Source organism: Neolamprologus brichardi, chromosome 13, assembly GCF_056152115.1.
Source record: "Neolamprologus brichardi isolate AB-2024 chromosome 13, ASM5615211v1, whole genome shotgun sequence".
Taxonomy (NCBI): Eukaryota; Metazoa; Chordata; class Actinopteri; order Cichliformes; family Cichlidae; genus Neolamprologus; species Neolamprologus brichardi.
Genome location: NC_142116.1, coordinates 2942224 through 2957295, shown reverse-complemented (window position 1 = coordinate 2957295; position 15072 = coordinate 2942224). Strand labels below are relative to the sequence as shown.

General features: G+C 40.5%; 1 protein-coding gene across 2 annotated transcripts in view; it reads left to right on the top strand.

Annotated features, from left to right (window-relative positions):
- Nucleotides 1-15072, top strand: part of nrg3a (neuregulin 3a) — a 417214-nt gene that overhangs the window by 324303 nt on the left and 77839 nt on the right. For both annotated transcript variants that reach the window (XM_087849983.1, XM_087849982.1), the window contains exon 3: nucleotides 8741-8814. In XM_087849983.1, the coding sequence (XP_087706109.1) occupies nucleotides 8741-8814 (74 nt within the window). The remainder of the gene's footprint in view (nucleotides 1-8740; nucleotides 8815-15072) is intronic.

Genomic DNA, 15072 nt, shown 5'->3' with positions numbered 1-15072 from the left:
TGCATTTCAAACAACTAGTCTGGAAAAATGAGAGAAGAGACTTCCCTTCATACCAAACAAAACCAGATTTTCATTTCAATCTTCTGTCCCATCAAGAAAGAGAGGAATGAATAGCAACACATACAACGAGTGATATGTAGTGTCATTAAAGTAGAAAAGTAATAATCTCAGGCCCTCTTTAAAGTGAAGACTGCGATTTGTATTTGGTTACCCGATTAAACAAATCAAGCTGAGAGTTGCTATTAAAGCCCAGCAGACACATTGGAATTGATTTAGGATTTGATTAATCAAATTTTGTACCTTCTTTGATTTCCACAGTAACAATTCCTAAAAGTTAATTATTCAAACTAATCCTAATTTAGACTGAATGGTCTAAATGACTTGCCAAGGAAAGTTAGACATTTGTTTGGATCATTTGTCTTTTGAAGATAAAATCATGGTGCATCTTTGGTATCTAAATGCAATAGAAGATGGTTTTTCATGCATTTCTTTTAGTCACTGTGAACTGGATCACGCCAAAAGAGTTCTTGGACATGATCATTGACAAGCTCAGCTGCTTGCCCCTAATTCCTTTCCTTTCAATCAGTATTATAGGGTCAGGCTAAAGCCATGCTGAAGCACAACCCTACCATGATTTCTGGTGCACACCACTAAAGTGTTTTGACAGTATCACGCATGGTTACTTTGTTATAGCACTGACAAAATATTCCCACAGACATCCAGACAGTCAAACATAATACCTGCCAAAGTACTCACAGCTTCCTGGTAGTTTCTGGCGTTCTCATCAGGACCATCACACCCAGAGAAAATAATACCAGGTATGCTGTAATAACGCTTCTATTCTTCTGTTAAAGTTTTCCACAAATACTTCACTTCTAAACTGCTTTTCTCACACTGGATCCCTGCATATGTATGTGTGTCTTTAGTCACCAGTTCATGTGTTTTCACACTTCCCTTTACAGAAATTCATCATCCTCTGGGCGGCATATTTATATTTATCCCAGGCTTTGTGTTGCTTTGTACACTTCAGAGAGAAACACATGTGCTTACACACATGCATGCATGTACTTGCTTCCTGTTTTCTTTTAATTAATGACTGTGGTGTTAATTAGAAGGCATGGAACTCTTCAATACCCTCCCACAGTCTCTCATCCATTCTCATATTCACTCCTCTGAGCTTCATAAGGCAACACTTTGAAGTGTTTTGATCTCGGCAGCAAACGGCATAGGCAAACAAAAAGCAGAGTTTGAGGGATGCAAGAACTTCATAAACTGCACAGTCCTAAACACGATACAGGAGGATATTGCAGCTGTTTATGGTGCTCCTGGCCATTTAACCGGGATGCTTTGTCTGTTCAACTGTGCATAATTCTGCGTATTGTCTTCTCTCTTGCCTTTTTAAGTATGTTTTAACAGTGACTAGCATTCACTCTCGCTTCCCCTGTTCCACCTAATGAGCATGAAACACGGGCACTGTCACCATGTTAAGCCTCCTTTCTTTTAATTATCTTTCTTCGCATCAGTTGGGTTGACAAAGGTTGCCTCTCGTCAAAGTTTAGTCGGCTTAGGTCACAGCACCATGGAGGGATGTTTGGTAAAGAGAAAATGTCCATCTGTGGTGTAAGTGACCTGTTGACATGATATACTTTTACTGAAATGTTTGATTTGAGTTGGGCTTCGTCTAGCAGGAGTTTCATATGCTAATTTGGTTTTCTCCTTGGGCATCAAATAATGGCATTTTGTTGCAAGTTGCTGTTTCACGGTTAATAAGCTGTTGGCTGTATGTTGAGCTTTAGGCACCAGACTACTTGATTAGGTTTAGGAAAAGGTCATGTCTTTAACTATTTGACACTTAACCAGTGACACGTGTGCTTAAAGCGGTCCTGAATAATCGCACGATCTGATATCCTCGTGTTGGTGTTGTTCCCAGATCATCATACTAAAGGTTGTTCTAGGATCAACATTGCAAGTGACCAATCAGAATGTTGTGATGTCATACTTTTGCGACTTCGGGAAAAACCGGCGTAAAACAAAAAACTGTACTTAAGCTGCGAGAAACCGCCTTTGTCCGCCGATCAACGGACCCTAACCCTGACCCTTTAATAAACGCTAAGCAGAATTGATATTGTCCTTGCAACATTGGAATTTCATAAATGCACGAATGGGTTGGTGCGCAAAAGAATAACGTCACAATAATGTGATTGGTCACTTGCAATGTTGAACCTGGAACAACATTTTCATGATGATCTGGGAACACGACGATATCAGATCATCCTGAATAATCATCCATATGTGACAAGTTGTGAATGAGACCCTTCTTACCATTGCCATTACCCAGTGCATCAGGGATTTGCCAAGGAACACCTCGGCATATCTGCCAGCCACTTTGACAAAGCAGTAGTATAAAGAACAGTCAGTGAAATCCAGCTCACCTACATCTTGTCATGGTCCTGGGTCATGTGACCCAGTATTCTGAGTTTCTTGATGTTTTTGTTATTCCTTTCAGTCTAGTTTCATTTCAGTTTATCTAGTTACATTCAATTCAATTCAATTCAATTTTATTTATATAGCGCCAAATCACAACAAAAGTCACCTCAAGGCGCTTCATAGATACAGAGAAAAACCCAACAATCATATGACCCCCTATGAGCAGCACTTTGGCGACAGTGGGAAGGAAAAACTCCCTTTTAACAGGAAGAAACCTCCGGCAGAACCAGGCTCAGGGAGGGGCGGGGCCATCTGCTGTGATTGGTTGGGGTGAGAGAAGGAAGACAGGATAAAGACATGCTGTGGAAGAGAGACAGAGGTTAATAACAGATATGATTCAATGCAGAGAGGTCTGTTAATACATAGTGAGTGTCATGCATAACCTAGGCATACATTCTGTCATGCCTAGGTTACAGTTTTAATTCATGATTTATCGAGCTCCCCATTGGTCTCATCCCTGTGTGAAGTTTTCTGTGTTAAGTCTTCGTGTGTTTCTCTGTCATGTTTCATGTCCAAGTTTTCTTTGTTTGTCTAGTTCGAGTCATGTCTGGGTCTCGTTATGTTTCCCGTTTTATTTTGAAGGATCCCTGTGTTTTTTTGTTTATTGTATTTAGCTTCACGTCCCCTGTCCTGTCATGTTAATTGTTGTCAGCTGTTTTCCCCATGTGATTCCGCTTCCCCTGATCATTCCTTATGTGGACTTAATCCGTGTGTTTCTGCTCAGTCGGGGTCAGATCGTCTGTTATCCTCACCTCATCTTTTCATAGTTTCCGTTATTGTGTCACCGTTTCATAGCCTGCCTAGTTACTCTGTGTTCATAGTTTCTTCATAGTTCTTTCACAGAGTGTCATAGTCTTTTAAGGTTACACAGTGTTTTTAGTCTCCTTAGTTTTCCCAGTTTCAGTGTTCTCTAGTGTTTTTGTCATGCCATCAGCCACAATAAAGGCTCGCTTTATTTTTGGAAGCTTGTCTGCATCTGGGTCTACCTCTTCTTCACACCGGCGCACCCCGCCGTGACACATCTGCCCCGGCAACGTTATATAAAGTTGTGGAAACGTTTATCATTTAAAATGAATTTCGTCAAACTTTTGAAGCCTGATTTAGATCGCATCTTTTAAAACAAAGCAACTGCATTTGTTTGTGTTTGTTTTGTTCTCCCGCTCCCACACAGAACATATTTGGCATCGCACACTGAGATGCTAAAAGCCGAGAACAACAAACTTGGAGGAGAGGTGGCAAAACTGTTGCCTTGACAAACAATGGGATCTTTGAGGCCTTGTGATGTCTCCTTATGTGATACAAGACGCAACCAGTTACCAACAGGTTATATTCATATATAAAAGGCAAGGCAAGTTTATTTGTGTAGCACAGTTCAACAACAAGGTGATTAAAAGTGCTTTACAGAGACATTAGAAACAAAAACAAATAAAAAGCATGATTTAAAATTGATTAAAACAAGCAAACAAATGAAAAAGAGAAGTTGCCAAACACCTGTGTCATTTTGGAGTTAAATCACTGTCCTGTAAAGGTGCGTCACTATTTGTGGATGAATTTTTGTTTCAAACCTATGAGGTTTTGGTTAGACTCTGAATGTATGAACGAGAGTTTCCATGTATATATACAGCAACTCACAGCCACGGGTTTGCAGTTTCTGCTGATTTATCACAAACAGATCCACCTGCAGACAGACTGACTGCCTCGTTGCTGTTTCATTGCTTTCTCGATGCATCAAAGTTGCTTTGAAGATAGCAACAGAGTGTGTGCTTGCAGACCTGGTCCCTGTGTTGGAAGCAGCCATTTCGGAGGCAATGAAATTCCAATTAAATTGCACATGATTGCAGTCATTTTGATCACACCGTGCTCTCCAGCCAGCGTTTTCCTTTGACTGTAGCATTACAACATTTCTATATTGATTTCATGTAAATTGTGCTCAGCTCAGTTCCTCATAACATAGTCACTGTACTAACTGTATTTGTGAAAATGCACAAAAGAGTTTCACGTATTGGTGAGGGCTATTCAGCATACACAGCGAGACAGGAACAGCACTGCTGCCACCGTGCTAACAGTGACAGCAATGGCAAGCACAGTTATCTGGAGATTTCTCACACTGGCTCCCTCCCCCAAGCCTTCCAACCCCTCTGCTGGACTAGATGGCAGTTGAGCATCTGTTACTAGACCACACCACTTACTTTGGCATATTTTGCATTACTTTGAGCAATTCGTATAAAAAAAAGTGTCAATCAATTATAGAGTAAATAAGCATGCCATGTTTGGCAGTCTTCACAGAATTCTATCATTTTTTTAATCCATGGTTGAATGAAATCAGTCGGATTGTTAGGACCTGCCCATAATCATCACATGCCGGTCCACATTCCCCTCGCGGCAGTACCAGTAGTTCTGATAAAGCTGCTGAACGTTTGTAAGTATAGACTTCACACAGTGAAGCCTGCAACTTCACATTACACCTGTGCTTTTTCAGACTGTGAACCTGAAAAAGGCAGATTGACAGTGTGTCAAGTGATTGATAAAAAGTGTCAGGATCTCACCACCACCAATTTCTTCTAATGCCTTACAGCTGTGAGAAGCTCCTCCAAAAATCAAGCATTTTTTTTGTTTTCAGAGGCGAGAGTGTCACTTGACAATCCACTCGAAACCTGCATGAGCGAGCTGTGTATCAGTGAGTCACAGCTCCACCCAAAGTACTTTAACTCCATTTTGAAACCAGTTCAAGATTTAAGCATTTTTTTGCAGTTTGCATTCATTGCCACAACACTGCTATGTCTTTACTTCTTTCCAAAAGTAAAGACATATGTACCAGCAGCATGCACAGGCGAATCCCCCCACTCTGAAAATCACAAAACAGGCTTGCTATCGTCATTCTGCACCAAGCAAAAATCTTGAATATGCCACATTCCAGTTCTTGTAAGCTTGATGTCTATGCAGAGCTCCAGTGTTTTGTCTGGTTGGACAAAGCTGTTCTCTCGGATTTCACTTGCAGGGATCAGTATTTTTGCTCTGCTGTCAGCTTGTCAGACCGGATACAGACTGATTCTGTGAAACAAAGCTGCAAGGGTAATCTGGGGAGACATGGGGATACAGGTGGAGTAGAGATGAAAATTAAGGCATAATGAAACAGAATTATTAGAAAATTTATCAATTTTTAAGTAATAGTGTGGTCAAATCTAAAGCAGCATCACTATGCCTGTTTCTTAGTTAATGTTTTGCATGGATGCGATGTGTATTTTCTGCAAGAAGCAAGCAGAGTACATTTGGCCAGAGGCAAAATTAATATTCCAGCCAAGTGCGACACCCAGTAAGGCCTCACCCCCTCATTGAAGTCTCTGTGCTTTCTCTCTGTTCTGTAAGACAACCCTACACTTCCGTGTGTTGATAAGGAGATGGTTATTGAGCTAAAATTAATTAAAAATACATCCTGTCTTTTCTTGGGATACTTTCTGAAGGGCAGCCCAAGCACATTTCAGAATTCATTAGCTGCTTAATGATCATTGCCAGACTGGTACTCTCACTAATGTGCCAATCATATTCAACAGTTTAAATTTCTTTAGAAGTCTGAGGGCTATCCAGAAACCGTGGAATGTGTCTTCAGTTAATTTAGCACACGCAAGGAGAAAAATATCACAGCAGATTCAATGTCATTGGAAAGTTCATATGCATTTCAACAATGCTCTTGCACTTTGCCTCTGTAGGAGGAATTTTGCGTTTTATTCATTGCATGGTGCATCTAATGATGCTCCTCTGACCAAACAAGGAAACTGAAACTCATTAGCTGTGAGAAAGGTCAATGCACGCTGGAGCCACCTTTTCTTCTGCAGCACCCATTGTGATTTTGCTTAGGACACATTTTTGCTTGTAGAGAGTTCTGCCCCTAAAGATCACCCCACCAATAATTTCTTCTTGTCAGTTTGCTTCCTTTGATGAGGAGGCTGTACAGGCGTAGCTCTTATGTTTACATCATTTTAAGTAAGAAGAAAATTGTAGAAAAGATCCAAAAAACAAAAATGAGCATGCAGAATTATTTTTGGTCCCAGATGAAGGAACATAGTAGATACTTCTGTTCATCTGGACGTAACGTAATGTTTCATCATCGTCCAAGTGGCTTCTTTAGTCTCAGCTGACTGCAGGTTTCCCCAACCTTTTAAACAGCACCTTTGCACAATGACTGAAACCAGCACCACTGACTAACAATGAGCTATGATGTGAGTTTCTTGATCATCTTGATCTTGATATGCTAATTGTCATGACCATTGGTCAACAACCACCAATCAAAGACCATGATTACCATTCACAGAGAGTTGGGGAATGGCTTCAGTCACAGAACTGTATGATGGTTACCCTTAGGCCCCTCCTCGATTCAGAGATGGTCTTTCCCTTTTCACGTAAATGGCCTTCTTGACTCCGCGCTCAAACCAGCGTTCCTCCCTGTCCAGGATGTTACATCCTCATCATTGAAAGAGTGTCTGCTGGCCTGTAGGTGTGAATAGACTGCAGGGTCAGAGTTAGCTCCTCTGTGTTGTGCCAACCACTTACCCAGAGGTGGTTTGGTTTCCCACTGAAACGCTTCTCTCATTGAAAACGTTACATCCAGATGAACGTAATTAAGTTTTTGGGATTTCCTCACCTGGATGATTGAGCATGCATCAAGACATAGTGATGCTAAAGTTTTGAATGAGATGACTTGCACAATGTGGCTGATGAAGAAACTAGAACAACGAGAAAAGCTCACATCACCAAGAGAAATAGTGACCGAACCTGCGACATGAGGGGAGATGTTATGTTCATTTCTAACTCTTTAGTTTTGTGACTCAGTGAGAGTAGCTATCCATGATTCATGGTTTAAAATCAGTCTTTATTGTGTGTGTGTGTCTGTGTGTGTGTTATCCTGAACAATGGTGTTTCCACTGTGTTCATGCATGTCTGAAACGAACCATTTCAGCTCCTTTCCACCAAACTTTAAAGACAACTGTTTTTCTTCTTATAGGTTGTCACTATGCTTCTGTGCTTACTGAGCTTACTGAAAAGCTACTGAGATTACTTTTACATGTTCAGTTCTGGGTCCTATTCTTTTTCTTTTGTACATGTTACCTCTAGGACTTATAATTAGGCAGTTCCCCGAGGTGTCTTATCACTTCTATGCTGATGATATTCAGCTCTATTGCTCTTTTAAGCCGATGGAAGTTCATAAACTGTCCTCTTTAATTAAATGTTTAGCTTCCATTGAACAGTGGCTTGGTGACAACTACTTACAGTTGAACTCTGAGAAGTCAGAAACATTAATTATTGCCCCCGACAACCAGATATCTCTAATCAAACAGCATCTTGGTTCTCTTGGCTCATCTGTTCACCTGAGCCTCAGGTACCTTGGTGTGATGTTTGATTCTGCCATGTCCCTAGAACAACACTCTCGCCAGTTAATTAGAAACTGCCTTTTTCAGCTAAGAAACATCTCCAAACTGTGAACTTTGCTGTCTAAGTCTGAGTTAGAAATGGTTATTCATGCTTTTATTTCTTCTCGCTTAGATTATTGTAACAGCCTTTTTCTTTGTTGGAGCAAAAGGAATCTTGACCGTCTCCAGTTAGTCCAGAATGCTGCTGCAAGGCTTTTAACTAAGACACGAAAAAGACAGCACGTTACACCAGTGTTACGTTCATTACACTGGCTTCCAGTACATTTTAGAATTCATTTTAAAATCTTGGTACTGACTTTTAAAGCTTTGAATTGTGATGCCCCTGCTTACATTTCTGATCTTTTAGAACCAAACGCTCCCTCTCGCAGCCTGGGATCTTCTAATCAAAGGCTGTTGGTAGTCCCTCGAACATATTTTAAAACCAGAGGAGATAGATCTTTTAGAGCGGTGGCCCCCAGGTTGTGGAATGCTCTCCCTCCATCATTACGTTGCCTTGATTGTATTTATTCTTTTAAAAAGCAACTTAAGACTCATTTATTTAGATTGGCTTTTAATTAGATTTGTGCTGTGTGTTTTATTATTAATGTATTTTATGTATTTCTGTTTTATATTACTGTGACGCACTTTGTGGTTTTTATCCTGTGAAAAGTGCTATATAAATAAATTGATTTGATTTGATTTTGATTTGATGTGTCGATTATGTATAAAAATAAGCAAAAGCATAATAGGCCCTCTTAAATTAATTCAATGTATAAAGGTCATTTGTGTAGTTTCCCAGCTAAAGTTTTTGATTACTTGACTAATAATCATGTTCCTGTTTCCATCAGGTGTCGAGAAGGATACCAAGGAATCCGCTGTGACCAGTTTCTGCCCAAGACTGACTCCATCCTGTCGGACCCAAGTAAGACACACTTTGTTTTTCTTTTCTTTTTTTAACCTCCAGTGGATACAGTGTGTCTAGATCTATGATACAAGTCCATAAACTCGAACGAATAATAAAGAAGTGAACACGAGAGAAAGCAAGCTCATTCTGAAAGGGTCTGGGTCCATAAGATCTATTTTTCAGACTATTGATCTACATCAATAACCCAAAAGGAAAAATGAAATATTCACTAGCATATATTGAGAGTTACTGAGCATGTCCTCGCTGCCGCTCCTTGGTCTGCTATGCAAACCAGACATACAGCGTCAGTATGGTTCATACAGAGTGAAAATAGGAATCTTTTCAGTGTGTTTGACAGTTTACATTTAAAACTTGTCATACAAGCATATATCATATTCCTTCAGAGGTGTTATTAATCATGGCAGCAGCAAAGCAATCATGGAAGGGCTTTTCCCCTTGAGCGAAAATACATCTGGATATTACATTTAGTTTGTACCCTGAAATGCACATGCATTGTATAAAGTAGATTTCTTTTAATCTTAGCAGCTATTATTCTACTTGCACTGATTACTTTTACCTTGTTTCCAGGTGAGTTTGACCTCCTGCTTTGAATTCCAGCAGGGCTGCGGGCTTAGAAATATGATGCATTATGATTCCTCGTCAGATTCAGCCAATGTTTTCTAATTTTTTGATTTTAGACAGGTGAAGTCGCTGAGAAAGATAGATGAAAGCCAGATATCAACATATTTGTTCAACAGCGTTCTTTCTTTTTATGTTGATGTAGCAATAATTGATAGAATATTCAGCATTCCAGCCTTGGCTGTCCTTCCTTCTAATGTTCGCTGCACTTTCTTTACACAAACTCATAATCTGTCCTCCTATTACCTTTTCATTTTCTCCTCTCTTCAGTGCCTTCTCAAATATCCTCTCTGAGTCAGACTAATGTCACTTCTCTCATTTCTTTATCTCCCAAACACACGGTGCTCTCAATGTCACACAGTTGAGGGAAGAACACAAATTGCCCTAACTTATGTCCTTACTCCTCACTATCTATTCCATATTAATTTCCCAGGTCTCCTCAGCTCTTTCCAAAAAATATGCAACCTCGTCACGCGGGCACTAACGTCGTGGCAGTACAATAGCGTATCTGTGACTTTTTTACTAACAAGCACCATGCTGTAATAGCACTATTTACCATAAATGGACAGAGATACGCCTTGGAATCTTTACCCCATAGACATCCGATGACCCAATGTCCAACAAAGGAGACTCACTGCAGTGTTATTAAAATCTAAATTCCCTGTTAGGAATATGAAGTGTTATACTTGATTGCAAAGGAGAATGAGACATGTTGATTAGATGTGGCGAATGCAGCGTTATTGCTCGCTATTTGTTAATATCCTTTACTTTCCAGATCATTAATTAAGTCTCTGTAATGAGGTTTTTAATTCCAAATGAGTATTAGGGTAATTGTCCTTGTTAGAACAACAGCAGTGTTCACTGAAGTGACACCCATCGCTTTGTTTGTACACCAACCTACTGACCTGAATGTATTGGTAGCTAAGAAATGTTACCACCCCCGTCACTTAGCTAAGCAATTTGTCAAATGTCAGAGAAAAACAGCTCGTGGTTGTCACTCTGCTTTGTTGATCCAACTGAAGGCACATTAGACAAGATGTTCGTAGCACCATTGTTCTCTGAAACAAAGGGGGGGGGGGGGGGGGGGGGACTGCAGCAGGTACTTGTACTAAGAGAACAAACGTATTTGATGGTATTTTGATAATTACCCCTTTGATCTGTACACGACCTGTAAATTTAATAAAAGCTTCCAGAAAAGTCTTGGAGAATTTGGTACACGTTTAAAATCAATATTATTCAATTCAATTCAATTTTATTTATATAGCGCCAAATCACAACAAAAGTCGCCTCAAGGCGCTTCATAGATACAGAGAAAAACCCAACAATCATATGACCCCCTATGAGCAGCACTTTGGCGACAGTGGGAAGGAAAAACTCCCTTTTAACAGGAAGAAACCTCCAGCAGAACCAGGCTCAGGGAGGGGCGGGGCCATCTGCTGTGATTGGTTGGGGTGAGAGAAGGAAGACAGGATAAAGACATGCTGTGGAAGAGAGACAGAGGTTAATAACAGATATGATTCAATGCAGAGAGGTCTGTTAACACATAGTGAGTGAGAAAGGTGACTGGAAAGGAAAAACTCAATGCATCATGGGAATCCCCCGGCGGCCTACGTCTACTGCAGCATAACTAAGGGAGGATTCAGGGTCACCTGGTCCAGCCCTAATTTGCTTTAGCAAAAAGGAAAGTTTGAAGCCTAATCTTAAATACAATATTCATATTACTTTTTAGCATGCACTATTAGTATTATTAATAGTGCATGCTAAAAGGTCTATTAACTACACAACGGGAGGCGAATATACAAAAAATACTTGTAATAGATGGAAGTTAACAAGTGCTCTGAAACTCACCAGAAGTTTTGCTAGAAATAATATTACTAAGCTGTCAAATGAATTCAGTCAGTTAATTAATTGGGGATGTTCAGGTTTATTTCTGTTTTGTTTTTTCTCTCTCTCTCTTGCCAGTGACATGCATGTGCAAGCAGGTTGAGGTCAGATGTCAGACTTGCACCTGTCCATGAGTAAAACTGTGCAAAAGAGTGATTCTTTCAGGGGAAAAAACTGCATGCCCTTTTTGTTCTTTAGAAAAAATACTTGTAGGACATAATGTCCTCCAGGGGTGAAGGAATTAGCATTTAGGTGAGAAAAACCAAACTTTTACCTAACAAAGAACCACACGGTAACCATAGCTTCAAATTGGTTTTCTTATCTCGCCTACTATTTCTCTCTGTGATAATAGCCAGGATTCTTTGAGGTGAATTTCCATACAAATTGTCTAAGCATTACCAAGCCATTATTGTGCATTGAGAGACCTCAAATTAAATTAATCCAGTGCTATGAAAAAGGAAAAAAAAAAGTTTCTAAATTATTCTGGCAAAAACAAACACACACAAAAATAAATAAATAAATAAAACCTCCCACACCTTTCTGTTTGCTTTAACCTGCACTACTCCATCATTCACTTCTGATCTTTTTCATCTATTTTTGCTACTTTCTCCAATTCTGTGCCTGTCCTCAATTCCTTTTCTAAAGGAGAAAAAAAAGATTGTCCTGCTTTCAGGTCATTCTCAATGCTTTCTATTTCTTTTTCAGCCGGCGTACCCATTTTTGACACATCTCTGTTTTCTGTTCCCTACAATGTTGTCTAGGCAATGGATTTATTTTTTCAGTAACACCATCTTTTTTCTTCCTTTTCCCTGTTTTATTCAACTACGTTCTCCTCGAAAAGTTGGTAAGTGCAAAGTTGGAAAAGAAGAGTGGCAGATTGTGGCCTTTCTTCTTTCCTCAACCCTTAGATAATCTTGTCACAGCATCACTCTCCTTGACTCCTTTGCTTGTAGTTAATCAACTCCTAATTTCTCAGGTTACCTCTGTGTCTCGTGCTCGAGCTTGCCTCAGTGTTGACATCCCTGTTCCCTCTTCCAAATTTCCCTCCAGACAGCCCTCTCGCCCCCATCTGTCTCTTGCTAACCTCCTCCGTGCCATCTTTTGCTCACCACGCATCTTGTCCAAGCATCAGACCTTATCCCTTCTCCCCTGCCTACAGTTTTCTGTCCAACTCATCTCCTAACACTAAGTGGCAGGGCCTCAGATGGACTGAGGTTTGAATTGCGCCAGCTAAAAAGGTTCACCAGCAGGGCAGACAAACGCTGCCAAGGACCTCTGGCAAGCTGGGGTCTCGGTGGAAAGGAAGGACGGGCACGAACGAGGAGGAGAGAGGCCGGATGAAAGTGCACGTCTTGTGAGGAGGGCTATCGCACTGTCTCAGGGTCTCCGAGGATGAAAGGAGTGCCGTGACTCCAGTGACAAGCAAAATTACAAGGCAGCCAATGAGGAAGAAATTTAGTCTTCTGAAGGAAATGAGCACAATCATAAGTTGTATTATAAAGTATTGAATAATGGATGCGTAATCAAATGGAATATAAGACATGGCATCAGCCAGGGTTACATTTAATAGATAACCTGTAGAGGAAGGAGGTAAAAGATCATGTACAACATCTTTATTAATATGTCGATATGATTAAGTTAATTATTATTATAATTTAAGCGATGATACATCAAAACGCTGGGGAAGCTTTGAGGGTAAGAGCTGCCAGAAAAGTAGAAATATTACTTTTGCTGTTAGATAAAATGTAGAAATGCAGCACATTCTCATTTCTTCTAAGTTAAATTTTTATATAACAGCTTCAAGCTAAACTATTTGTGGGTAACGCAGCTCAAAATGTCAAAGGAGCTTGCACAGAAAAGCGTCTGGACTTCTTTAAGTTGCTTGAAGACGTTTCACCTCTCATCCGTGAAGCTTCTTCAGTTCTAAGGTCAAATGGTGGAGAGTCCCAGATATAAACCCAGTGGGAGTTTCCCCCCCACAGAGGGACAAAAGGACCCCCTGATGATCCTCTAATCACCTGAGCCAAGGTGTGAAACTGGGTGTGGGTCCCAATCAGCCAGAGTTTCGGGTGAGTTCATTGTGAAACCTGGCCCCACCTTATCATGCGAATTCCTGAGGTCAGATGGCCCAGGATGTGAGTGGGCGTTAAGGCGTCTGGGGAGGGAACTCAAAACTGGATTATAGATGGCAGACAGTTGGTGTCGTAAACCACCGCCTCTGTTCAAAGATGGTCGCTCACAGTGGACATAGATGGCTTCTTTCACTCCTCTTTCAAACCATCTGTCCTCTCTGCTTCTCGGATGAGAGGTGAAACGTCTTCAAGTAACTTAAAGAAGTCCAGATGCTTTTCTTTGCAAGCTCCTTTGACTACGATGACCTGGATGACTGAGAACCTTCACAGACACGCAGCTCAAAATGCAAACCCAGAGAATTATATTGTAAACTCTTTTCAAATTATCAAAAGACGCAAAATATGCTGGAAAAATATTTGGAATTTCAGTGTTTCAGTCTAGAGATGGGCAAAAAGGAAACAATTATCTAGAATATTGCCTGTAAGTCAGTGGGAATGGGGAGTGGGCTGACAGAGTATTTTGCTCGTTTGGCTCTGTCCTGGTGTAAAAATACTACAAGCTGGAAAAAGTCAGCCTTTCAGTGTCGTATGAAATAAATGGCAACAGTATAACCATTTCAAAGTAAATAATGTGGATGTTGTGCACACCCATTCCCAGGTGGGTACAGGACAAGGTCACAAAGGGATCTGAGATGCTTTAATATTTTCTCTGGCAGAGAAATCATAGCACCTGGCAGTCACGATTTCTTAAATATGTGGGAGAACTTGGAAAATACAGGGTTTGAAAAATGTGCGGTGTAATGAGGAGCCCAACTTAGCCAAGTCTAAAAGAATAAAGGCAAAACTTCCAAACTAGACGGAGGCTGAGCACGGCTTATACGTGACTCACTGATGCACATTTAGTTCTCTAAATGCTGGCAAGGCTTAACACTCTGCTTGTCACCCAGCGTGTTTGACAGGATGTCTTTGAGATCAGAGATTTATTTAGGTTTCTCCCGAATCTGTCAAAGAGCAACAAAGGCTTTTTGTTGCCATCCTTACATGCAGTATGTCAAATCTTTTCATTGCTCAAGAAATTGAGTTCAAACTCTCTTCATTGTCAACAAAGCTTTTGTTGTTCAAACTGGAAGGTTGCAGTTTGGCGCTACGTACCCTGAAGAACTTTTACAGTATTCAGGAACAACCACAGATGAGACCCGGACCATATTTTCTTTAAGTAGTTTTTATCTCTTCTTGCTTCCTTACATTAATCTCCTTCTTTACTGCTTCCATGATCTACATGGCCTTTCAATCATTGTTCTGGCCACACTGAAAAACATATTGAAAGCTTCCGAACTGAAGGCCCGGGAGCCAAGACGCTGTCGTTTTACAGCGTTGTAAGGGAGACTCCGAATCAGCATATTTTCATCTATAGCACATGCATCATATCACACCCCGCAGACGCAGAGAGAAAGATTTACTGAGTTAAACCAGAGAACAAATTTACTTCACACTATCTTTATGAGATCTGATTTCATGCTTTGCAGGTTTGTGAGCGCCACAGACAATAACAGTGCAGTAATCATGCAAGTCCAATTTCCAAAAGAATACAACCGTGTATTTCACATCATACTGCATGTTTCAATCCGTAAGCTATAAAGGAAGCATAAAACGTGTGATTTCTTTAAGCTTCCTGCTTTTA